Consider the following 21,858-nt stretch of genomic DNA (forward strand, 5'->3'; position numbering starts at 1 on the left):
CCTTCAGTATTCTGTTGGGGAAAATTAGTCACACAGCCCCTCTCTGCCAAGATGCATGGACAGCTGGGAAATGTAGAGGAGCAGGTAGCTCTTACTGTCTCCACAGCAACGTTGCTGCCAGCACTCACCTGCCTTAGATGGACCTGTGGAACTAAAGATTATGACCCCCTTAATTCTCTGTTTCTGTGTTTCTGCTTGTTGGATCCACCTCTCTGCCCACTCTACAGTAATTTGGTCAGAAGAATCTTGACTTTATGGTGATGACCCACACTGTAATTTGCTATTCTGCCCATCCACACAGGTCATATAAGTTACTTAAATAACTATTGTTTACCTCATCCCACCAGACCACACAGCTTATGTTGGCTGGTTATCTTCTCTCCAGTAAGAGAACTGTCATTTTTTGGGCCACTCCTCCTAAATTTTAACTGTACTATTAGATGCAACAGGATGAAGTTTGCCTAAAAAGAGACAATACTGATGTAATACCACTCTAGTGGTTCAAACCAGGCATAATTCCCTCCCTGTATGTTGCATGGCTATAAGAGTGAATAGTTCCCTGGCCCATTGGAATTTCAAAGAATACAGTGAAACATTCAAGCACATTATAATAGCTGCTCCTAAAATTGCAAGAATCCATCTGATTTTGTATTCTTTTATTCTCTTTATTTAAAAAAATCATGTAAAATATCTTCCACACCAACTGTTGTGTCATGGTATAGCTATTTTTGCCAAGATCTTTGAGACAAAACTATGACTTTCCAAAGTAGAAATAATTAATAAAGAGTTGGCTTGATAATATGCATGAGTGCATGCAGTTATAATTACTCACTTAAAATACTGAATACTACCTTGATTATTTTTACATCTCCACAGACTTGAGATTGTTGCTTATACTGACAATAAATGAGATAAGAATTATTGGGAAGAGGTATTCTCTTTCTATCTCAGAATTGGAGGTGATGTTGCAGAAGACACTTGCATGAGTAAATATAGCTTAAATTACAGTTAGCCAATATTCATTTTCTTGGACTGTAATTAATTATCACACTGAATTTTAACTTGCTTCTAATCTTTCTTCAGTGTTCATTAGGTTGAGATTTCCACCTCTGCTTTGCTTTCCTTTCTTGAACTGCAGCAGCTGTATTATTAAAGTGGAATTTCTGCTAATTAGTTGTGGTACTGGGGAGCTGGAGGGGACATCGGGCATCATCTGATCCAATTAAGATTCTAACTGCACTTGGATCGGAAGATCAGACTGCATGAAGCAATCTAAGAATAACTCAAAGACTATTATTTTTAATTTATGTTTTACAGATGTTTAAGGACATGCATTTCAGAGAAGGGCAATTAAGAGTTCACTGATTATACAAATAAAACAAACCTCCTATCTATGCATGCTCATTATGCTAAAAGTTTATGTAATGCAATATTAAAGAGGACATATGCTTTTTATAAACATACTCATCTTTGGAAAACACACTGGTTGAAATCAAACCAGTAGACAAGGGTAAGCAACGTTTATCTCCTGCCCTCTGACACCTTCTGGGCCTGACACTTGCCTTATTTCTATGAAAGGTCAGAGCTTTCCCTCTGCAGAGGTCCCTTCTTTGAGAGAGATAAGAGATCTGGTGAACTACATCTACTGAAGTGTCCCACAGTTACAGAGAAATATTCAGTAATGGAAAAGATGCCTCCAGACTTAGTGACTTTTAAGTGCTGGGAGTGTCCAAGAGCTTTGCATGCCTGCAGATAGCACAGAGTTTTAATAATCTTTTAGGAGTTTGAATTTGATGACATGAAGGCACAGCTAACTTTACCTTCCATGTTATATGTTCTGAGTTTTTGAACTCCCTCCTTCCCACCTTCTTCCCTGCACCACTTTCATTGTCAGGTTCAGTCTTTCACCATGGTTTGCCCAGATAATTACAATGGTCTTTCAATAGGACCACTTGGGTACAGCCTGATACCCATTAAATCCACTCTTCACATTACTCTTAGATTGATCCATGCTTGCAGGTTTTCCCTTATTTTTTCCATTAACTCCAACAAAAAGGTCAAGTTCTTTACAGTGTTATTGAAGACCCTCCTAATTGCCCCCCAAACCCCTGCTTTTTCTCCAGCCTCATCTGCATCTTTTCTATTTCAGTAACTCTCAATTTTTCATGGTCCCTTAAACATGTCACAGTATCTTACATTCCTATGGCATTTATACCTTGTTCCTTTGATCTTAAATGTGTTTCTGCTCTAATCCCCTCAACCTCCATGGATTAATTCCTCATCTTCCTTTAAGATTCAGAAGAGGTTACCTCCTTCAGGAATCCATCCATCCTCAAGCACCCCCCAAACATGCACATACACCTGCACTTTCTTTCAGTGATATACATTCTCACACACACCCATCTCTACTCACACACACACTCGCACATTTGCTATCCTCGGCTGTCATAGAACCTACTCCATACTTCCCCTGTTTGCAATCAATGCTGTGCATTATAATTATTTTCATATGTGCGAATGTGTCTTCCCCAGGCTCTGTCTTCCTTGAAACGCTAACATATATCTAGGAAATACTCAAATATGTTTAGTGTTATATAATTTAAGATTCTTGAAATAAGGTCTTTCAAAACATGGTCACTAGAAATCCTTATGGCTCCAAACCTCTGTATTTGTCTAAAGTTACTTTTCTGACTTTCTGGAACCACGTATATATTTAGGTGAAGGATGAACAGAACTGAGATTTGTCTCTATCTGTCCTTCATTCTTTTTATTTTAACATCTTTATTGGATTATAATTTCTTTACAATGGAGTGTTAGTTTCTGCTGTATAACAAAGTGAATCAGCTATACATATGCATATATCCCCATATCTCCTCCCTCTTGCATCTCCCTCCCACACTCCTTATCCCACCCCTCTAGGTGGACACAAAGCACCGAGCTGATGTCCCTATGCTATGTGGCTGCTTCCCACTAACTATCTATTTTACATTTGGTAGTGTATATAAGTCCATGCCGCTCTCTCACTTCGTCCCAGCTTACCCTTCCCCCTCCCCGTGTCCTCAAGTCCATTCTCTACATCTGCATCTTTATTCCTGTCCTGCCCCTAGGTTCCTCAGAACCTTTTTTTTTTTTTTTTTTTTAGATTCCTTATATATGTGTTAGCATACAGTATTTGGTTTTCTCTTTCTGACTCACTTCACTCTTTATGACAGGCTCTAGGTCCATCCACCTCACTACAAATAACTCAATTTCATTTCTTTTTATGGCTGAGTAATATTCCATTGTATATATGTGCCACATCTTCTTTATCCATTCATCTGTCGATGGACACTTAGGTTGCTTCCATGTCCTGGCTATTGTAAATAGAGCTGCAATGAACATTGTGGTACATGACTCTTTTTGAATTATGGTTTTCTTCACTCTTTATAATCCTAGCTTCCAGCCATAAACTCAGACTTGGGCTTGGAATCCTAATGTCAACTATACAAAGTTATCTTGTGTGTGAATGACTGTGTCATTGTTTGCCGAATTCTTGCCTCTGCTCCTGAATCGACCACCTCTATTTCCCCCACGTGTTTCTGCATTGGTTACATAGAGCAGGTCTGGGGACAGGCATTTGACCCAAGCTGGGCTAATCGTGGTATTCTTGGCCTTGGCCAAGTGGACTGTTCTATAGGAGGATCCCCAACTCCACCTGAGCCATTCACATTCCTTCTCTGGGATTGAATCTACTGTAATGAGACATGATTGAAATCAGTTTTCCTCTCATGGATAATTATACGGCATAAAACTCAGAAACTGTTTGTAGCTATTTGATGAAGAAAGCAAGAATAACTCAATCCAAAAAGTACCCTTTGAGAACTGGTTGGTTTGCACTTATCTCCACTGATCAAATTTTCTGAACAAATGCCCAATTCCTATGTTAGATTCGTAAAATGAGTTCAATGAAGATCAAATGCATATAATAATAGTAATATTAATAGTAGCAATTAAATGCTTTTTTCCAGATATATATCATCATATATGAACATATTTAAGTTTAATTTAGGAAAACAAGAATCTGAGTGAAGATTCCCTGAACTATATTACTTGACATACTCTGTATACTGGGTGGATTCCAAATGTCATGATCTGATTAGCTGTGATGAGGATGTATTGCTTGTTAATGACTTTAAGAACCATTAAATTGAGTATGAGGCTAGATTCTCTGAGGCAGCCAAAGTGTGACAGTTCTGATCAACCACATTAGGCTGGTGCAGGTGAGGTTGTGAACAAGACTTTCAGAGAGGTGAGATCAGGCAGCCTCCCTTGGGTCTGGGCAGCTCCAGCCTGAGAGGGTTGTGTGCAGATAATAAATGTTAGATCTGAGCAAATCATTGGCAGAACTAGAATGGAGACCTTCCTGCAGATGGTGATCAGTTGCAGGTTTGTCTCGGCAGAGGATGGGGACTTGCTAGGGTCCAGGAAGAGGACCACAGTTGTCTAAGTGGGCTGGCTACCTTGTAATGTATAGTCTAGCAGTTGACAGAGCCACATGTGAAAATACTGTATTTGATGGCCCATGGTCTCACTGCCAGGGGTCCATTACATCATCAAGGTCAGTTACCTGTTTCAGCAGTTAACCTGGAAAGGTTTACAACCTCCACCCCAGTCCTATGGGAATCTTATTAAATTTTCAAAGTCTAGGCCTAAAAGGTAGTTGCTGTTCTGCCAGATCAATAATTATATAAGCCTCCATATTTATTTGAAACTCTCCATGCTGGTGTCAATGGAAAGGAAATCAGATTATTCTGAGGGTTCTGATTTTCATAATCAGATTCAATCTCTTAAATCTTACATGCTCAGGACTTAAATCTCAACAAATAGATTTTTAATAGATATCTTTAGAGTTAGTGTTAAAAATAAAACGGGTTTGTGATTCTTTTCTACTTAAAATATGATAAAAAGATACAGGAAGAAAAAGAAGAAAGTCCTGTCTAAAGTAAACATCATAAGCAAGTTAAGGTAATTAGCTCAGTGTGAAGTTTCAGCAAAGGTCACTTCAAAGGGTGAACTGTGCCAAAGCATTATAAACATAAGTCTAGAAGTAATTGGGAATTTTTTAGGTTCAGAAGGCAGAAGGCAAGGAAACCTGTGTGGCTTGCCTTTTGCCTGTATCTACTTAAATCTAGTTTATGATTCCCTGTCTCATTTATTCTTCATTTCAAGACTTTTTTTTTTTTTTTTTTTTTTTTTTTTGCGGTACACGGGCCTCTCACTGCTGTGGCCTCTCCTGTTGTGGAGCACAGGCTCCAGACACGCAGGCTCAGCGGCCATGGCTCACTGGCCCAGCCACTCCGCGGCATGTGGGATCTTCCCGGACCAGGGCATGAACCCGCGTCCCCTGCATCAGCAGGCAGACTCTCAACCACTGCGCCACCAGGGAAGCCCTCAAGACATTTTTATGGACTGTATATGGTACAGCAAGGGGCAGTCATCCACATGGAAGATATTTCACCCTCTTGCCTCTCATTTACTACCCAATTCAATCAGTCATCATGTCTCAAGGTTTCAATTTCCCAAACATTCCAGGAATCCTTTCTCTCCTCTTCTCTGCTTCCTAAGGAGATTTTTTTCATCTTTATATGTCTAGTGCTCACTAGAGTATCTGGCACAGCAGATAGACTCTATAAATGTTTGGTGAGTGGATGAAAGAATATGAGCAAGGCAGTCCACTGCCATATAAACAGCTCTGAGGTGAAAATTAGGACCGCTGAGCTCTATTCTTTACCACGAAACTAACTAGAAGATCGTTATTTTAGCCTCTCATGGATTTGATTTTTTCACCTGCAAAACAAGTGGGAAAACAAGTGGGTTGAATTCTATTTCACAAAAGCATCCTCTGGGTCAAAAAACTATTATATGCAAGTAAGAAGTATTAAGAAATCACTACTATTCTCTTGAGTTTATTACATTCATTTTTAAAAAAGTTCTCTTTTGCTGAGTATGATCAAATTTTTAAATTATTTTATTGACTTAGTCTTCTATGCCTGGAGATAGTGGCCTTTCAAAATCTCTCTTTTTGTTTAGTATCTCATACATGCCTCTAAAATCCTTGAAGACAGTTACCACGTATCATTCAACTTTGCATCCCAGCACCCAGAATAGTGCCTAGCACATGGTAGATAGCCGATATATGTTTCATGAATAAAGTGATGACTGTTAATTATCTAGCAATAGCTGTTTAAAATTACAGGCATAATGACTGAGGAATAAATCAAACATCTCAAGGCCATGACTGGAAAATTAAACCAATGTAAGTGTGGGTCAATACTACTTTTCCAAATGTTAAATAAACAATGAAATGAATCACATTTGTGAATATAGTACAAAACGGTTCTGGAAACTTCTGTAACTATGAATGACTGAATTTAAATTTTGACTTACACTATTTTATGCTGTGCTATCTCAAGGCTATACTGACAGCTAATCAGATCATGACATTTGGAATGCACACAGTATACAGAATATGTCAAGTAATATAGCTCAGGGAATCTTCACTCAGATTCCTGTTTTTCTAAATTACAGTTAACTATGTTCACATATGATCATATATATATGGAAAAACATTTAATTGATATTATTAATATTAATATTACTTTATTATATGCACTTGATCTTCAATGAAATCACTTTATGAATCTAACATAGGAATGCATATTATATGCATTTGATCTTCATTGAACTCACTTTACGAATCTAACATAACTTATTCAGAAAATTTGATCAGTGGAGATAAGGGCAAACCAACCAATTCTCAAAGGATACTCTTTGGCTTGAGTTATTCTTGCTTTTTTCATCAATCAAATCATTTACTATCGCACTCCAGTGATAAAGCGTTATCGTGCAGGTCACCCTAGCGTTCACAGCACATTCAAGACCATTTTTTATTCTAATTTTGTATACCTCTTTGACATCTAGGCAACGCAGGGAGTTTTTGAAGGTCTTTCATTGAATCATACAAGTTTAACTCTACCTAAGATGGACGATAAGTGATCTCAATTTAATAGAAGTTGAATGCAGTCTCATGATTTCTTGGTTCTGATATGCTTTTTTTTTCTTTTTTTTCTTTTTTTTTTTTTTTTGCGATACGCAAGCCTCTCACTGTTGTGGCCTCTCCCGTTGCAGAGCACAGGCTCTGGACGCGCAGGCTCAGTGGCCATGGCTCCCAGGCCCAGCCATTCTGCGACATGTGGGATCCTCCCGGACCGGGGCACGAACCCGTGTCCCCTGCATCGGCAGGTGGACTCCCAACCACTGTGCCACCAGGGAAGCCCCCTGGTATGCTTTTTTGGAACTTTTTCCAGGGATCTTAGAGTACCTGTGTGCTCCTTAGAACTATTTCTACGTGAAATATTTCTTTTTGTTTACCCAGTGTGCTTATTGTAGCAAAGAAGTTGTATTAGGTAAGATTAGGTCAAGCAGTGTAGCTCTCTCTCACACACACACTTAAACTAAAATAATAGAGGTTTTAATAATTTTTTTAAAAAAACAGTGTGTTTCTGTCTCATGTAAAGGAAACCTAGAGATAGGCAACTTGGGAGTGATATAGCATCTCCATGTAGCTGTTAGGGATGCATACTCCATCAAATTCATACCTCCTGCATCTCTAAGTGGACTATGCTCATGGTCCTACATGGACACGAGAGCTCAGCCACCACACCCACATTTCAGAAAGCAGGATGGAGGATAAGATAAGGAGGAAGGGACAAAAAATTCATCCCAGCCATCGTTCAAGGAGGTTTCTTGAGCGATAACACAAAACATTTTATTTACAACTTATTTTCCAGAACTTTACTGCTAGGTTTAAGGGTATCTAGAAAAAAATAGTATTTATTTCAAGTAGCTATGTACCCAGTTAACCATCAAGAGTTCTTTTATCAAGGAAAATGTAGAGAATAGATACTGAGGTAGACAACTGTCTACCACAGGGACTGAGTCGGTAAATGACGTAAATTTAAACATTTAGAGAAACATTAGTTTCTAATTTTATTATTCTGAGGACTACAGAAAAGTTACCTATAAAGCCCCAAGTAGGAAGATATGTTGAATGATGTTATTAGAGAGAAGGACTAAAATGAAAACAAAAAAGGCAAAATAAACATCTTTAACATATCTGAATTTTACAGGGGTTTTTTTTTGTAAGTAATATAGACTTATTGGGAAAATCACATGGATTGATGTTTCTACTCTTCATAAGCATTTAACACGTGGATTTGTAACAACATTTAGCAATAATTTAACCACTTGAAATTATAGTCATGGTATTTGATATATATATAAATGTATATATAGATAAATAGGTAGAGATAGATACAGATTCAGATATAGATACAGATATAGATATATTTAGTTCTGGGGACCTACTATTATTCATTAAAGTGACGGAACTAAATACTCTCCATATTGAAAACCATACTCCATTGAGCTTGTTTTTCTATTCTTACTCTTCTGTATTGATTTATTAAAGCAACAACGAGGAAAATGCATCATTTTTGAATTAAGCCAGTAAGAGTTTTGCTAAAGTTATAGACTTTATAAATTGTGAATAGGTGTAGAATAAAATATGGGTTTTGAAGATTTTGAGCATGAAAATATTGTATTACATATTTTAATGCACTGGCTGAAAGAACAATTATTGAGCTACTGAAAGAGTCTGAAGAAGAATTTTGCCAAGTTTTATTTTTCTTATGTGTGCTTTTTCCTTTCAGCCATACAGTTGAAATGATATTTTTTCACTGCTTTAATTAATCACTTATGGATTATTATAAATATACAGGATTATTTAATATTTCCTCTTTAATAGAAAGATAAAATGCTTTTGCTGCATTTATGACTTATTTTTCATTCTAATAGTAAATGAACTCATTTTAAGTTTATTCTTTTGAAATTGTAGGCAGTTATTCCCGAAAACTCTCTTCTAAAAGTTTTCTCCCTTAATGTACTTCTTTTTTTTTTTTTTTTTTTTTTGTGGTATGCGGGCCTCTCACTGCTGTGGCCTCCCCCGTTGCGGAGCACAGGCTCCGGACGCGCAGGCTCCGGACGTGCAGGCTCAGCGGCCATGGCTCACGGGCCCAGCCGCTCCGCGGCATATGGGATCCTCCCAGACCGGGGCACGAACCCGTATCCCCTGCATCGGCAGGCGGACTCTCAACCACTTGCGCCACCAGGGAGGCCCTTAATGTACTTCTTAAAAACTCTTATGTTCATTTGAAAAGTTTCTCCTAATGGAAATATTCTATAATTCTGCCTGCATCTTATGTAGGCATCAAATATCTCTGTGGACTATTTAATAAATACATATTATTAAATTATTGCATAGAATATTCATAAGTCCTTTGTATAAAATGCATTTGTAAATTGGTCATGTCAGAGAAAGAAGAGAAATAATCTAATGGCATTCTTTGCATATTTACTCTTTACCTTAAACATCAATTAATAGTAAAACCATGTCAAGGTATCTGTATTTTTAAGTTGCTGTATAGCAGTACCAAGGTTAAAATGTGTTGTAAATATTATTGTAACAATTGCAACATTATCAGAATCATTTTTACTTATGAAAAGCTATTTATGGAATGAAAAATATTGTCTCTGAGCCTTGTTATAAATCCCAGTTTCATAGTATATTAAAGCCACTACAAGTATATTTAATATCTTGATTATAAAGTCTCATTTTGGTACACATTTCAATCCATAATTTTGTTCTAAATTTTTTATTATCTGCAAATGGTCAAAGACCATCCATGGAGCTAAACAATACACACTGATACTTAGATGTATCCACAAAGATTTTTGGAGAACAGAGAAGAAAGCCTGTGGGGTGTCTTTCCTCTTGACACCAACCAATTCTCATATCAGCTGGGTGTCCTACAGTTCAATTTAATTCTGACGCACACTACCTGGAGTGAGTGTCAGACTCCACAGGTGTAACAGCTCGGTCCCATAAGCCTGCCCTTATTTAGGATGTCAGTCACAAGTACTGAGTCTCCAGGTTATACACACGTCCATGCAACTTGACTACAAAGTCAGGGATTCCCCCCCAACCCCTTCCTTCAGGTTTGACTAATTGTTAGAACAACTCATAGGACTCAGAAGAATGCTTTACTTACTATTACCAGTTGATTATAAAGGATACAACTCAGGAACAGTCAAGTGGAAGTGATACATAGGGCAATGTATGTGGGGAGGGGCATAGAGCTTTCAGACCTGCTATGCCCTCTCTATGCTCCACTCTCCTGGCACCATGATGTGTCCATCAACCTGGAAGTTCTCTGAACCCCATCATGTAGGGGTTTTTATGGCGGTATCATTGTGTAGGCATGATTGATTAAATCACTGCCCATTGGTGATTAACTCAGCCTCAAGCCCTGCCCCCATTTCTGGAGGTCAGAAGTGGGACTGAAAGTTCCAACCCTCTAATTATGCTTTGGTCTTTCTGGAGACCAGTCCCCCTGTCAAAGTTATCTAGGGGCCCCCAACCACCAGTCATCTCATTAGCATACAAAAGACACTTTAATCACTTCAGAGTTTTAAAAGCTTTGTGCCAGGATCTTGGTGCAAAGACTAAATATTTATTTTCATTATACCACAAAACATGAGTAATTTTTGTATTGAAATAGCATCAGAAATGTACTAGAGTAAACAATATTAGTAGTGGTAATCAGAAAGAATATTCAGACCTTGCAACTCTTGTGAGTTTCTGATTAATGGAATTAAAAGAGCTTCCAAATACCATTAAATGTTAGATTTTTCAGTACAAATTGTCTGGCCTGTGCTACCACTTGCTTTGTTACAATATCATTACTGACATAATGTTTTAGAAAACGTCATCTAGGGAAAGGCAGCATTAATTTATTCACAAGTGAAATAAATCAGAGTTCAGTACTTTTTCTACAAAGAGCAAGATGGTAAATATTTTAGGCTTTGTGACCATGTGGTCTCTGTCACAACTACTCATCTTTGACATTATAGCACCAAAGCAGTCAAACAACAGGTAAACAAATGTGTTTGGCTTTGTTCCGATTAAATCTTATTTACTGAAACAACTTGTGGACCCCATTTGGCCCATGGCCATAGATTGCCTATCCTTGGACTAAAAATTGACCCAAAAAAGTCATTCACTATAATAAATAATTATAATGGATAGTTTAAAAGAATAATTTGTTTATATAACCTTGGATTTTTGGTCTGGTGATTCTTGTATGTAACCAAAAAACTAAACGATTTTGTTTAGAACTGAGCTCACATAAAATTATTAAAGGCACAAAAAGATAATTACTTGTGAAATTGTAGAATTCATAAAAGGTGTTGCAGTAGCCTCCTGAAAATAGAAATTTCTCTTTGCATATACATTTACATGAATTATGCTTTATAGTCCAAAATATCAGCAGTTAAAAAAGAAAGAATTAACAACATCAAAAAGAAGTTATATTTCATTCTTCTCCCATGAAAAATGCCCTTTCAGTTTTCATTTGAATAGGGAATTAACACATGCCTTTAGGAAATACTTTCATTAGAGAGGAAGAATTTTGTGGGTGATAGTTCATAACAGTTTAGTAAGGGTAAGGTTAGCTTAATTTGTGTATTTATTAAAGATTTTTGAGCACTTTTAATATGTATAGGAAAATGTTCAAAATCACAGGAGATATATATATGTAGATCAAAGGCAATGTTTTTCCCTAAAAACCCAACTATGTTTTTAAGGATATTCATCACATTTTTAATCTCTTCTATAAAAATATTTTTATATTTTGCTTTAAAAAATCACTTTACAATTATAAACAATACCATTTATTGCAATATTTTATTTTTTCAGAGTAGATGTACATTTCCCTATTCCTCCCTCTGTGTACAACTTTAAAACCCTAAATATTATATATAAACCAAACAAGAAAATTCTGAAAGGTGAAGAGAAGAAGGCAGAGCAGCTAGGAATTTCGTGGGCTGAAGAACAACATGACATGACAGTGAGCTCCCTGGGTTTTCTTTTTGCCTCATTTCTCCCAGATTTGTAGATAAAGAAGCTGGTAACCCATAATCACCAATAGGAGCAGACAATAAAAACCCCAACAAAGGCCTGATCTCTGCAGTCAAAGTCCCCAGAAAGAGACAGCCCAGCAAAACAGAAAATTTTGAGACAGTAACAATTTAACTAACTTGACTATAACCAAACACTATAAGAAAAAGAAAAAAATACAGCCTCATCCTAATGCCTATCAGAACAGGTCAAGTGCAGAGCCTAGACAGAACAGAAAAGCTGCAAAAGATATGGAACAAAACTGATAGAACTGAAACAAGAAACAAACAAATCCAAAATTATAGTTGGGAACTTCAGCATCCCTCACCAACAATTAGTAAAACTAGACAGAAAATCAACAGGATATAGAAGAACTGAACAATATCATCAACCAACAGAATCTACTCAACATTTATAAAACATCCTATCCAACAAGAAAATATACAGAACCCAAAAATACTCCCAGACAGCATGGCCAACTGATTTTTGACAAAGGTGCAAAAGCAGTGCAATGAAAGGAGGATAGTGCCTTCAATAAATGTGCCAGAGCAGTTGGCTATCAATGGGCAAAATAAATAAAACTCGATCTAAACCTGACACCATATACAAAATTAAGTCAAAATGGATGATAGATTTGAATGTCAAACATAAAACTATAAATCCTTTAGAAGGAAACATAGGAGAAAACCTTCAGAAACTAGGGGTTGGTGAAGAGTTCTTAGACATGACAACAAAAGCACAATTCATAAAAGAAAAAATTGATAAGTTGGACTTCATTAAAATGAAAAACTTTTACTCTTGCAAAAGACTGTTAAGAGGATGAAAAGACAAGCTACAGGCTGGGAGAAAATATTTACAAACTACTTATCTGATAAGGGAGTCATATCTAGAATTTACAAAGAACTCTCAAAGTTCAACAGTAAAAACACAAATAATTCAATTAGAACATGAATAAAAGATATGAGACATTTCACTGAAGAAGACATATAAATGGCAAACAGCTCATGAAAAAATGTTCACTAGCGTAAGGGAAATGTAAATTAATATTACAAAGAGAACTCACTGTACACCAATTAAAACAGCTAAAATAAAAAATAATGACAATATCAAATGCTGGCAAGGAAGTATAGAAACTGGATCTCTCCTATACTGCTGGTGGGAATGTAAAATAGTACAGTCACTCTGGAAAATAGTTTGGCAATTTCTTTTAAAATAGAACATATGCTTATATATCCTAGCAATCCTACTCCTCGGCATTTATTCCAGATAAATGAATACTTATGTCCACATAAAAAACAGTACATGATTTTTCATCGCAGCTTTATAAATGGAAAAGCCAAAACTGGAAGTAAACAGAATGTCCTATAAGAAGTAATGGTTAAACAAAGAAAAAAGATTTATCAAAGTTAATAACTTGAAATTTAAAAAAAACAAAGTAATCTGGAAACTTCCTTTTTTATTGTAATTTTCAGGTCTGGTGTTATATCTATAACATGGAATACTACACAGTAATAAAAAGGAATGTATTGCTATACAGAAAAGCCAGTATGGCTTCCAAGGACATAATGCTGAGTGAAAAAAGAGCATTTCAGAAAGTCACGCACTATGTGATGCCATTTCTATAACATTCTTGAAATGACAAATTTATAGAAATGGAGAACAGATGAATGGTGTCAGGGGTTATTGATGGTGGTGGAGGTTGGATATGACTGTAAAGGAGGAGCCCAGGGAAATAGTTTGGGATGATGGTATAGTACCTTGCTTGCTGAACTGGTTGCATGGATCTATGCACGTGTTAAAATGACATAGAACTGTACATACACTTTATACCAATGCCAATTTCCTGGTTTTAATGTTGTACTTTAATTACCTAAGATGTAATCATTGGGGGAAACTGGGTGAAGGATACACAGGACCTCTCCGACTCTATAATTATTTCAAAATAGAAATTTAGAGAAGAGAAAATATGCAAACCTTGTAATGCATTCTTTCAAAAAAAATACATTCCCTAAAGAAATCTTTTCAAGGATTTTATGATGCCAAATTTCTCAACTTAATAGCTTCTCTCTTTCCAACAGCTGACTAAACCAAATTATTTATATACTGGAAGGTGACTGCTTATTTTTTAAATTAATAACAGACTAAATAATGCTATAAATTTTATACTTGCCATGTCTTAAATAACTAATTTACAATTGCTAATGGGTATAAAAGGATCAAGGACATGAAAATTATGATTTAATCAAAAACCTCACTTAACACATTAGTTGTAACTTCATTATTGACCTCAAGGGCAGGCACTTTTGCTGAAGCTGCCAACAAGAAAACAAAATGTGACTGATTTTTTACTTTTCTCTATTTAAAAAGGAATTAATGAATATAAATATGTCCCAAATTGATAGCTTCCATAACACATACTTTGGAAACTCTACACCTGAATAATTAGACCATTGATTATTTCTGGAACATAAATTAAGTCCTCCAATTTAGTCTTATTTAGACCTGAAAATTACAATAAAAAAAGAAGTTTCCAGATTACTTTTAGTTTTTTAAATTTCAAGTTATCACCTTTGATAAATCTTTTTTCTTGAAAAGACATATTTATTGAACTGCTAGACTCTGTCATTCTTTAATTGCTAATAGCAGCCCATCCAAATATGTCTCACGTTCTACTTTCATAATTTACCAACAAAGTTAAAATGCATGTGGGAATATTTTAAAGGAGTCTATTGGAATGCATAATGGTATTCTGTTTTTTTTTAAGTGAGTAGGGAAAAGTCAGAGAGAGAAGATCTCTTCTGAATTGTATAAATATACATCCACAGTCCCTTATCTGCAATTCTGAAGTCCTCAAAAACTCTGAAAAGTAAAGATTTTATACAACTCAATTGGTGGCAAGACTGAACCTGAACGAACCTGAGGCTTTTTTAATAGCTTCTATGTAATACACGAGTGTTAATATTCCTACCTTTACTGCAGAAATGTACATGTATTATGCTCAGGATGCTGGCCCTGGGAATATCATATAATATACAGTATATGCATGTCCCCTTTTCAAAATCTGAACATTCCTGACTTATGAGACACATCTAGTCCCAAGGCCTTGGGATGAGAGATTATGAACCTGTCCTAGAAAAGTACAGGATAGATGTTCATATAGCACTTGAGAACAGGAACTTATTTATGTGGCAAATGAATCTAGGAGCACAGTTATTTCGTAACATTAAATTTTGGAGGAGAGTCAAGATAAGCACCAAGCTGACCTTTATTTCATTAAGAAGCAAACTGGGGCATTGAGCACCTTGCCCGAGTTTACCCAGCTACAGTTGGAACCATGGCAGTCTGGCTTTAGAAGTCATGCTTCCAAACCACAAAGATTTTGTTACTGAAGACTTAACCTGAAAGCCTCCTCTGTCATAGCAGAATGAGATTGAGTCTCTGAGTTGAAAGCAGGAGGATTTTGTGAAAGTCCATACCCTTATGGATAAAACCCCAGGCTCCAGGAAACTGGCAGCCCAGTTCATATTCCCCAAGTATGAAACTGGAGGATCCTTTTAAGGAGTAAAAATGAACAGCTACAAAGAAAAACAAAACTATGCAAACTGACCTCAGTTGATCCTCTACTGCAGGGCTCACCTGTCCAATACTAGCTTTGCACACTGAATTCCCAACCAGCTATTGCTAAATAGCAGCTTATTACATAGGAATACATTCAGGGATCACCAGACATTTAAGGAAAATGTCAAACGTGAAACAGATTAAAGTAAACAATCAATAAGAAGGAGCCTAGACAGGACAGAGGAAACACAAAAAACAGATAAAGTTTCAAAGAATATGTCATGACTACTGTTAGAGATGAATAGAAGAAATTACATCCATAAAAGCAAAAAAAGGACACTATAAAACAGGTGTTGCAGTAAAGGATAAGATAGAACATGTGGAAGTTAAAAATATGATAGCTGAAATTTAAAAGTTCAATAAAAGTTTGGAAGATAAAGTCAATGAAATTCCCCAGAAAGTAGTTCAAGAAAACAGAGACAGGAAAAATTAGAGAAGTTATCCAGGAGGCTCAGAGGTTTATTTCAGAATAGGCTTTCAGAAAGAGAAACAGAGAAAATGCCGCAAAGGAAATTGTTAACTTATGGAATGGTTTCAAGAACTGAAAAACATGAGTCTTTTTCAACATCATCCATAAGAACATATTTAAAGGGGCACTTGTCATGTAGTCATGGAACTATAGTAGAAAGGCTGAGGAATCTTTATGAGCCTTTTCAATGAATGTACTTTCCCTTTTCCTTTATAGGGGCACAGCAATTGCTGGCATAGTATTTGGAATCGTATTCATCATGGGGGTCATTGCTGGAATTGCCATATGTATCTGCATGTGCATGAAAAACAACCGTGGGACGCGGGTGGGTGTCATCAGGACCACCCACATCAATGCCATCTCCTCCTACCCTGGTAAGCAAAACTGCTTACTCTTTCTGAAGGAAGAGTCAGATTTGTTAGTTATGCTATACTCCTGGGGTAGAAGACTCTCACTGGAATAATCTCCAAGTATGTAGGATATTTCTAAATTAATGTAGATTGAAGCTCTAACTTTCAATGGAGATTATTTAGATCCACATAATAAAATCTACCTCCTATTTGAATACATTCATATTTTCAGTGGTTGTCTTATTGACTACAGTTGCCAATCAACCACAGTGAAGAGGAAGAGACAATTCACACCCACTGTGTCTATTTGCTAGTGAGTTCTGATAAATAATTATAGAGAAAGAATAAGTTACATGGCTGAATCAACTGGCATCTGATTCAATAGGTATGTATGTCTTGAGAAAAAGTATTGAAGAAAGTTTTTATGTGTCCCCCTTATGCAAAGAAAACAGTCTTAACATAAAAGTATCAGCAAAAAAGTAATTTATTAATAATTTGACAAGTATTTCTTGAGAATTTACTAGACATTCCACATATAAATATATTGAACACATAAACAAAGTGCTGCATTTTGCCTTGATTTCAATAGCATTTTTAAGTCAACCTGTATATATATAATTTGATATATAAAAAGGAGTCAAGTTCTAAATTTAACAAATCCTTAGGAAGATAATTTTCTATCCATACTCATGTCCTCTCTCTCAGTCCCTATAGGAAAGGAATAAGGTAGCTTCTACATCCAGTCTGCCCTGAGTATCAGTTCCCTAGTAAGGTCTCTCCTCTCTTAACTTTTTCCCTACCATCTTCAGCTTGAGGGAGTAAATTTCAGATGAGTGCAAGCATGATAATTTCCCCTGTCCTCTTTTGTCCATTCTCCCTCTTCTCCAACATTTCTATGTTAGACTGCTTCTAGGCTCATTCTTGTGTCTTATTCTATCCTGTATCAATGCTCACTTCTTTGGTTCTATCATTTGGCCTCATGGTATTAAGTCCCATTTATATGCTAAATGCCTTCCAACATTATATATCTCCTTTCCAAACCTCTCTCCTGAATTTCAGACTCATTTGATCCCACTGCCGGTTGAACATCTACACTTGGATGTCTAACTGATATATATCACATGTCTAAAGCTGTACTTCTAAACATCCCCCCAAAGCCTCCTCCACTCACCATTCACCATCTCAGTTGATGGCATCTCCAGCCTCCCAGCAGCTCAGGCCAAAGACCTTGGCATCATCTTGGACTCCTCTCTTTCCCTGACATCTACAAGCAATCTAACAGGAACACTTTTCAGCTCCATCTTCAAAATATAAGAGTATCTGACTACTTCCGACTGTTCCTTCTCTGGTGGGAGCCTCCATCAGTTCTCCTACTCATTCTTGTGAAAACATCCTAACTGCTCTGCCAGCATCCACTCGTGCCTCCCAGGGGTCTATTCCAAACACAGTAGCAAAATGAACACATTTAAGATGATTAAATGTCAAATCATATCACTTCTCTGCTCAAAATTTTCCAGTGGCTCCCCATTTCCCCCAGGGGAAGACTTAAAGCCAGTGGTTTCTCATTTTATCCAAAGTAAAAGACAAATTCTTTACCAAGGCCTGCAAGGAAGTGCATGAATTGGCCCTTCTTTTTTATTTCTCTGACCTCACTTCCTTCTACTCACCCTCTTGCCACCTGGCTCCACTCATACTTTTTCCTTGCTGTGCTGTGAACATACAGGGCACACTCCCATCTAGGTTTGCCTAGAACACTGACTCCCTCACTTAATTCAAGTCTCTGTCAAAGGTCACTTTCTGAATGAGGCCTTCCCTGATCACCCTACTTAAGATTGTAATGTGTCCCTCCCCCATAGCACCCCAATCCTCCCTACTCTACTTTTTGTCCAGAGTGCTTCTTTTAATCTTCTAAGATACCACATTGTTCACCTAGTGGTTAAGTTTATTATTTATTGTCTATCCCCTCTTTCTGGAACATTAGCTCCATGAGGCAGGGATTATTGTCAATTTTATTCACCACCCAATCCTAAACATACAAGACTGGAACTGGCATGTAACGGGCACTCAGCAGACATGGCTGAATGAATGAATATGATGACAAGATCTAATTTAATTATATCAATGCCTAGAAATTTTACCTTCAATTCCACCCTGGAATGTATAGCTTTTACTCACTACAAAAGAAATTCACTATTTTGAATCTTTCCAACTTACTAAGAATATCGTTAGGGTTAGTTTAACAATGTTAAAACTATGGTATAAGGAAAAAATAGGGGGAGTTAGTTTTTATTCTTCACATCTCCCTATTTTCACCTGGCCAATCCATAACCCAAGAGAAGAAGAGGAGAGTCTGACAGAGACATTAATTGGAGAGAAGATGAGGAGAAGCACTCTGTACATAACGCTCCAGATTCACTTTTCTTGATCAAAAAGTGTAGTTAAAATTAATTTTTAAAATATTTTTTATAAAACTAGACTAGAAAATGCAAAATATTTTAATGTGTTGTCTTGTGTTTTCTGGGGTCTGAGGTTTCTATTTCATGCATGGAAACAGGTTTTCAAAAACTTTATTCTAGTAGCATTATTTATACTGGCAGATCACAGCACCATGTTGCATTTTCAGTAAATGCATTGTTCTGGGAACTGAATAATACAAAAAACATCATAAACTTTATGGTGGAAACATTTTCACTGCAAAAGACTTGGTCGGCAAAAACATGATTTGCTTGATTATTTCTCATTTCCTTCTCAAAGTCCCTAATTAAGCTTGTACTGAAAGGATCAGGAAACCACACAGAGTAGTATTGACTGCTTTTCAAAATCTTTCATCTATGGAAATAAAAAAATATTTTACCCACATAAATTAATTAACCCTGTGCTAATTGAATAATCACTCAAGTTATTGAATAGTCCTACAGCCCAAAGGTCACATAAATGGGTAGAAAATAATTTAATCAAGGTTATCTCATCCCTTGATGAAAGCACTCAGTGGGGAACCCTACAGCAAACATGACTCTGCACTGGGAGGAGATTACCAAGAACAGGTAATCTGCCACACCTAACCTATTGTTAGACAGTGACCATCTGAAATAGTTTTTTACTCCTGTCATGTTGGGTGTCATGAACTGTGTCCTGTTTAATGACAACTATTTTTAAAACCATCAGTGTGAAAACAAGAATTATTTGTCAAGTCTTACGTTTCCCCTACTTTCCAGAACTTCAGTATAAACAAAAGAAAGTGATTATATTAACTCTTTTTTAAAAACGGGTTTGGATGACACACATCTGAAGGAAAATAACGCAGAAAGAACAGAAGAAAAGGCCTGGCAAAGATATAAAAATCAAATGCCATGAAGTACATTATTGAGTCCCTAATGGTACGTAGGTAGGTAGGTAGATGATAGATTGATTGATTGATAGATGATAGATAGACAAATAGACAGAGAGATGATGATGATGATGATGATGATGAATTTAGATAGATAGATAGACAGATAGGTAGATAAACAATGAAGAAGGATCTGAGTTTCTTGATAACAGAAATATGCCAAAAAATGCATGTAGAAAGAAGTTGTGGAACTGTAAAAATATCATCATTTAAAACTATTATAAGAAAAATTTAGAACAAGATTAATCAATTGATGCTAAATTTGGGGACACATTGCTGAGGAACAGGATATTTGCATACTCTCCACCTGTCTACTTCCAGATTTCTCATTAGTTACAAGGAGAATAATAGTAACTACGTAGTGGAGAAACCAGACAACATCTTGACGAGGAAGTAAAAATTAATATCAACAAAGAGGGACAGACGTACATCTTGCACCTTTGGGTGTTACTTTGAAGATCGTACAATTTCATGTGTGTAGTGTTCTAGCTGGAAGCTCATAGCCTGAATCTTAACATGAGAAATTATCTGACAAACCCAAGATGAGGAACATTCTATAAAATAGCTGGCTTGTATTCTTTAAAATCTCTTGGAAATATTTCATTAAGAAACCAAGGGGCTTCCCCAGTGGCACAGTGGTTAAGAATCCACCTGCCAATGCAGGGGACACGGGTTCAAGGACTGAGCCGGGAAGATCCCACATGAGTGGAGCAATTAAGGCCGTGCACCACAATTACTGAGCCTGTGCTCTACAGCCCGCGAGCCACAACTACTGAAGTTGCATGCCACAACTATTGAAGCCCATGAGCCTAGAGCCCATGCTCTGCAACAAAAGAAGCCACTGAAATGAGAAGCACGCACACCACAACGAAGAGTAGCCCCTGCTCACCACAACTAGAGAAAGCCCCGTGTGCAGCAATGAAGACCCAACACAGCCAAAAGTAAATAAATAAATTTATTTTTTTTAAAAAAAGGAATCCAAACTCCATTTGCATCACTGAATTCACAATTGAGGGCAACAATATTAGTATATATACTGAACATGAAAAGACTCAGGCAGTCAAAGGATTTGGTGATATGAGGATGGTCTCTTCTGATTGTATCTATTTTCTTAGTGAAATAAGAAGTAAGTCTTAGGCTGCAAGTGGCTTGAGGAGGTCTTTGTAGCTAAGGAGAAAGAAAAAAGCATGAAACAGTAATCTCAGAGAATGGAGGGGTGGTGAAATGCCTAATGCACAATTTCCAAGCAATGCCAAGGGCCTCCACACTTAAGAATATGGTCATGCATTTGAAGTGAGATGAGTCAGCATGACTGTGCATTTTGCTCTAAGCATATTAAGCTCCTAGATACAGATCTGGGGTAGCCAAAATGTTGGACTGGAACTTTGTCAAGCAATGGGGAGAGAAAGTGATGAGAAAGTTGATGATAGATGCACAGGAATAATTTTTGTTATGGACCATAAATCTAAGCTGAATGAAGAAAGACATGAAGACAGGAAAGAGGTGACATCAGTTTAAATTAATTTTTTTAATGCCATCAGTAAATCAGAAATCCAGGTGAGGTCCAAGATGTATTGGGATGTATATTCTAGAAAGATAAGTGGGTGGTTATGTTTACAAAATGGTACCATAATTGGTTACAGTAAGGATGAGAAAAAGATTTTTGAAGGCAAAAGGCCCAAAGGACTGAGAGGCAGGGTTACATGTGTTAAAAACGGATTAAAGAAGACAATTTAGGTGATGCAAACTTCATGAATCAAAAAGTCTTCATGGGGAGAACAGTAAAATGGACAGAAGGCAGGAAGCTTTTATAAGGTGAAGAATAAAGAACGAAGAAGAGAAAAATAGAAACTATCTGATTGGCTGGGGCCACAGAGGCAGCCTTGTTTGGGGTGAGAAGGAACCAGGAAGTTAAGTATAGAGCCCAGAGTTGGCTTGGCGTTTGGGGATTAGTTGACTGGATATACTGAGTTTCTCA

At 36.8% G+C, this 21,858-nt stretch overlaps 1 protein-coding gene across 1 annotated transcript in view; it reads left to right on the plus strand.

Annotated features, from left to right (window-relative positions):
- Nucleotides 1–21,858, plus strand: part of CYYR1 (cysteine and tyrosine rich 1) — a 105,614-nt gene that overhangs the window by 75,811 nt on the left and 7,945 nt on the right. Inside the window, 1 exon segment of the mRNA XM_060098787.1 lies at nt 16,359–16,516. Within this exon segment, the coding sequence (XP_059954770.1) occupies nt 16,359–16,516 (158 nt within the window).

This window comes from Mesoplodon densirostris, chromosome 5 (genome assembly GCF_025265405.1).
Source record: "Mesoplodon densirostris isolate mMesDen1 chromosome 5, mMesDen1 primary haplotype, whole genome shotgun sequence".
NCBI lineage: Eukaryota > Metazoa > Chordata > Mammalia > Artiodactyla > Ziphiidae > Mesoplodon > Mesoplodon densirostris.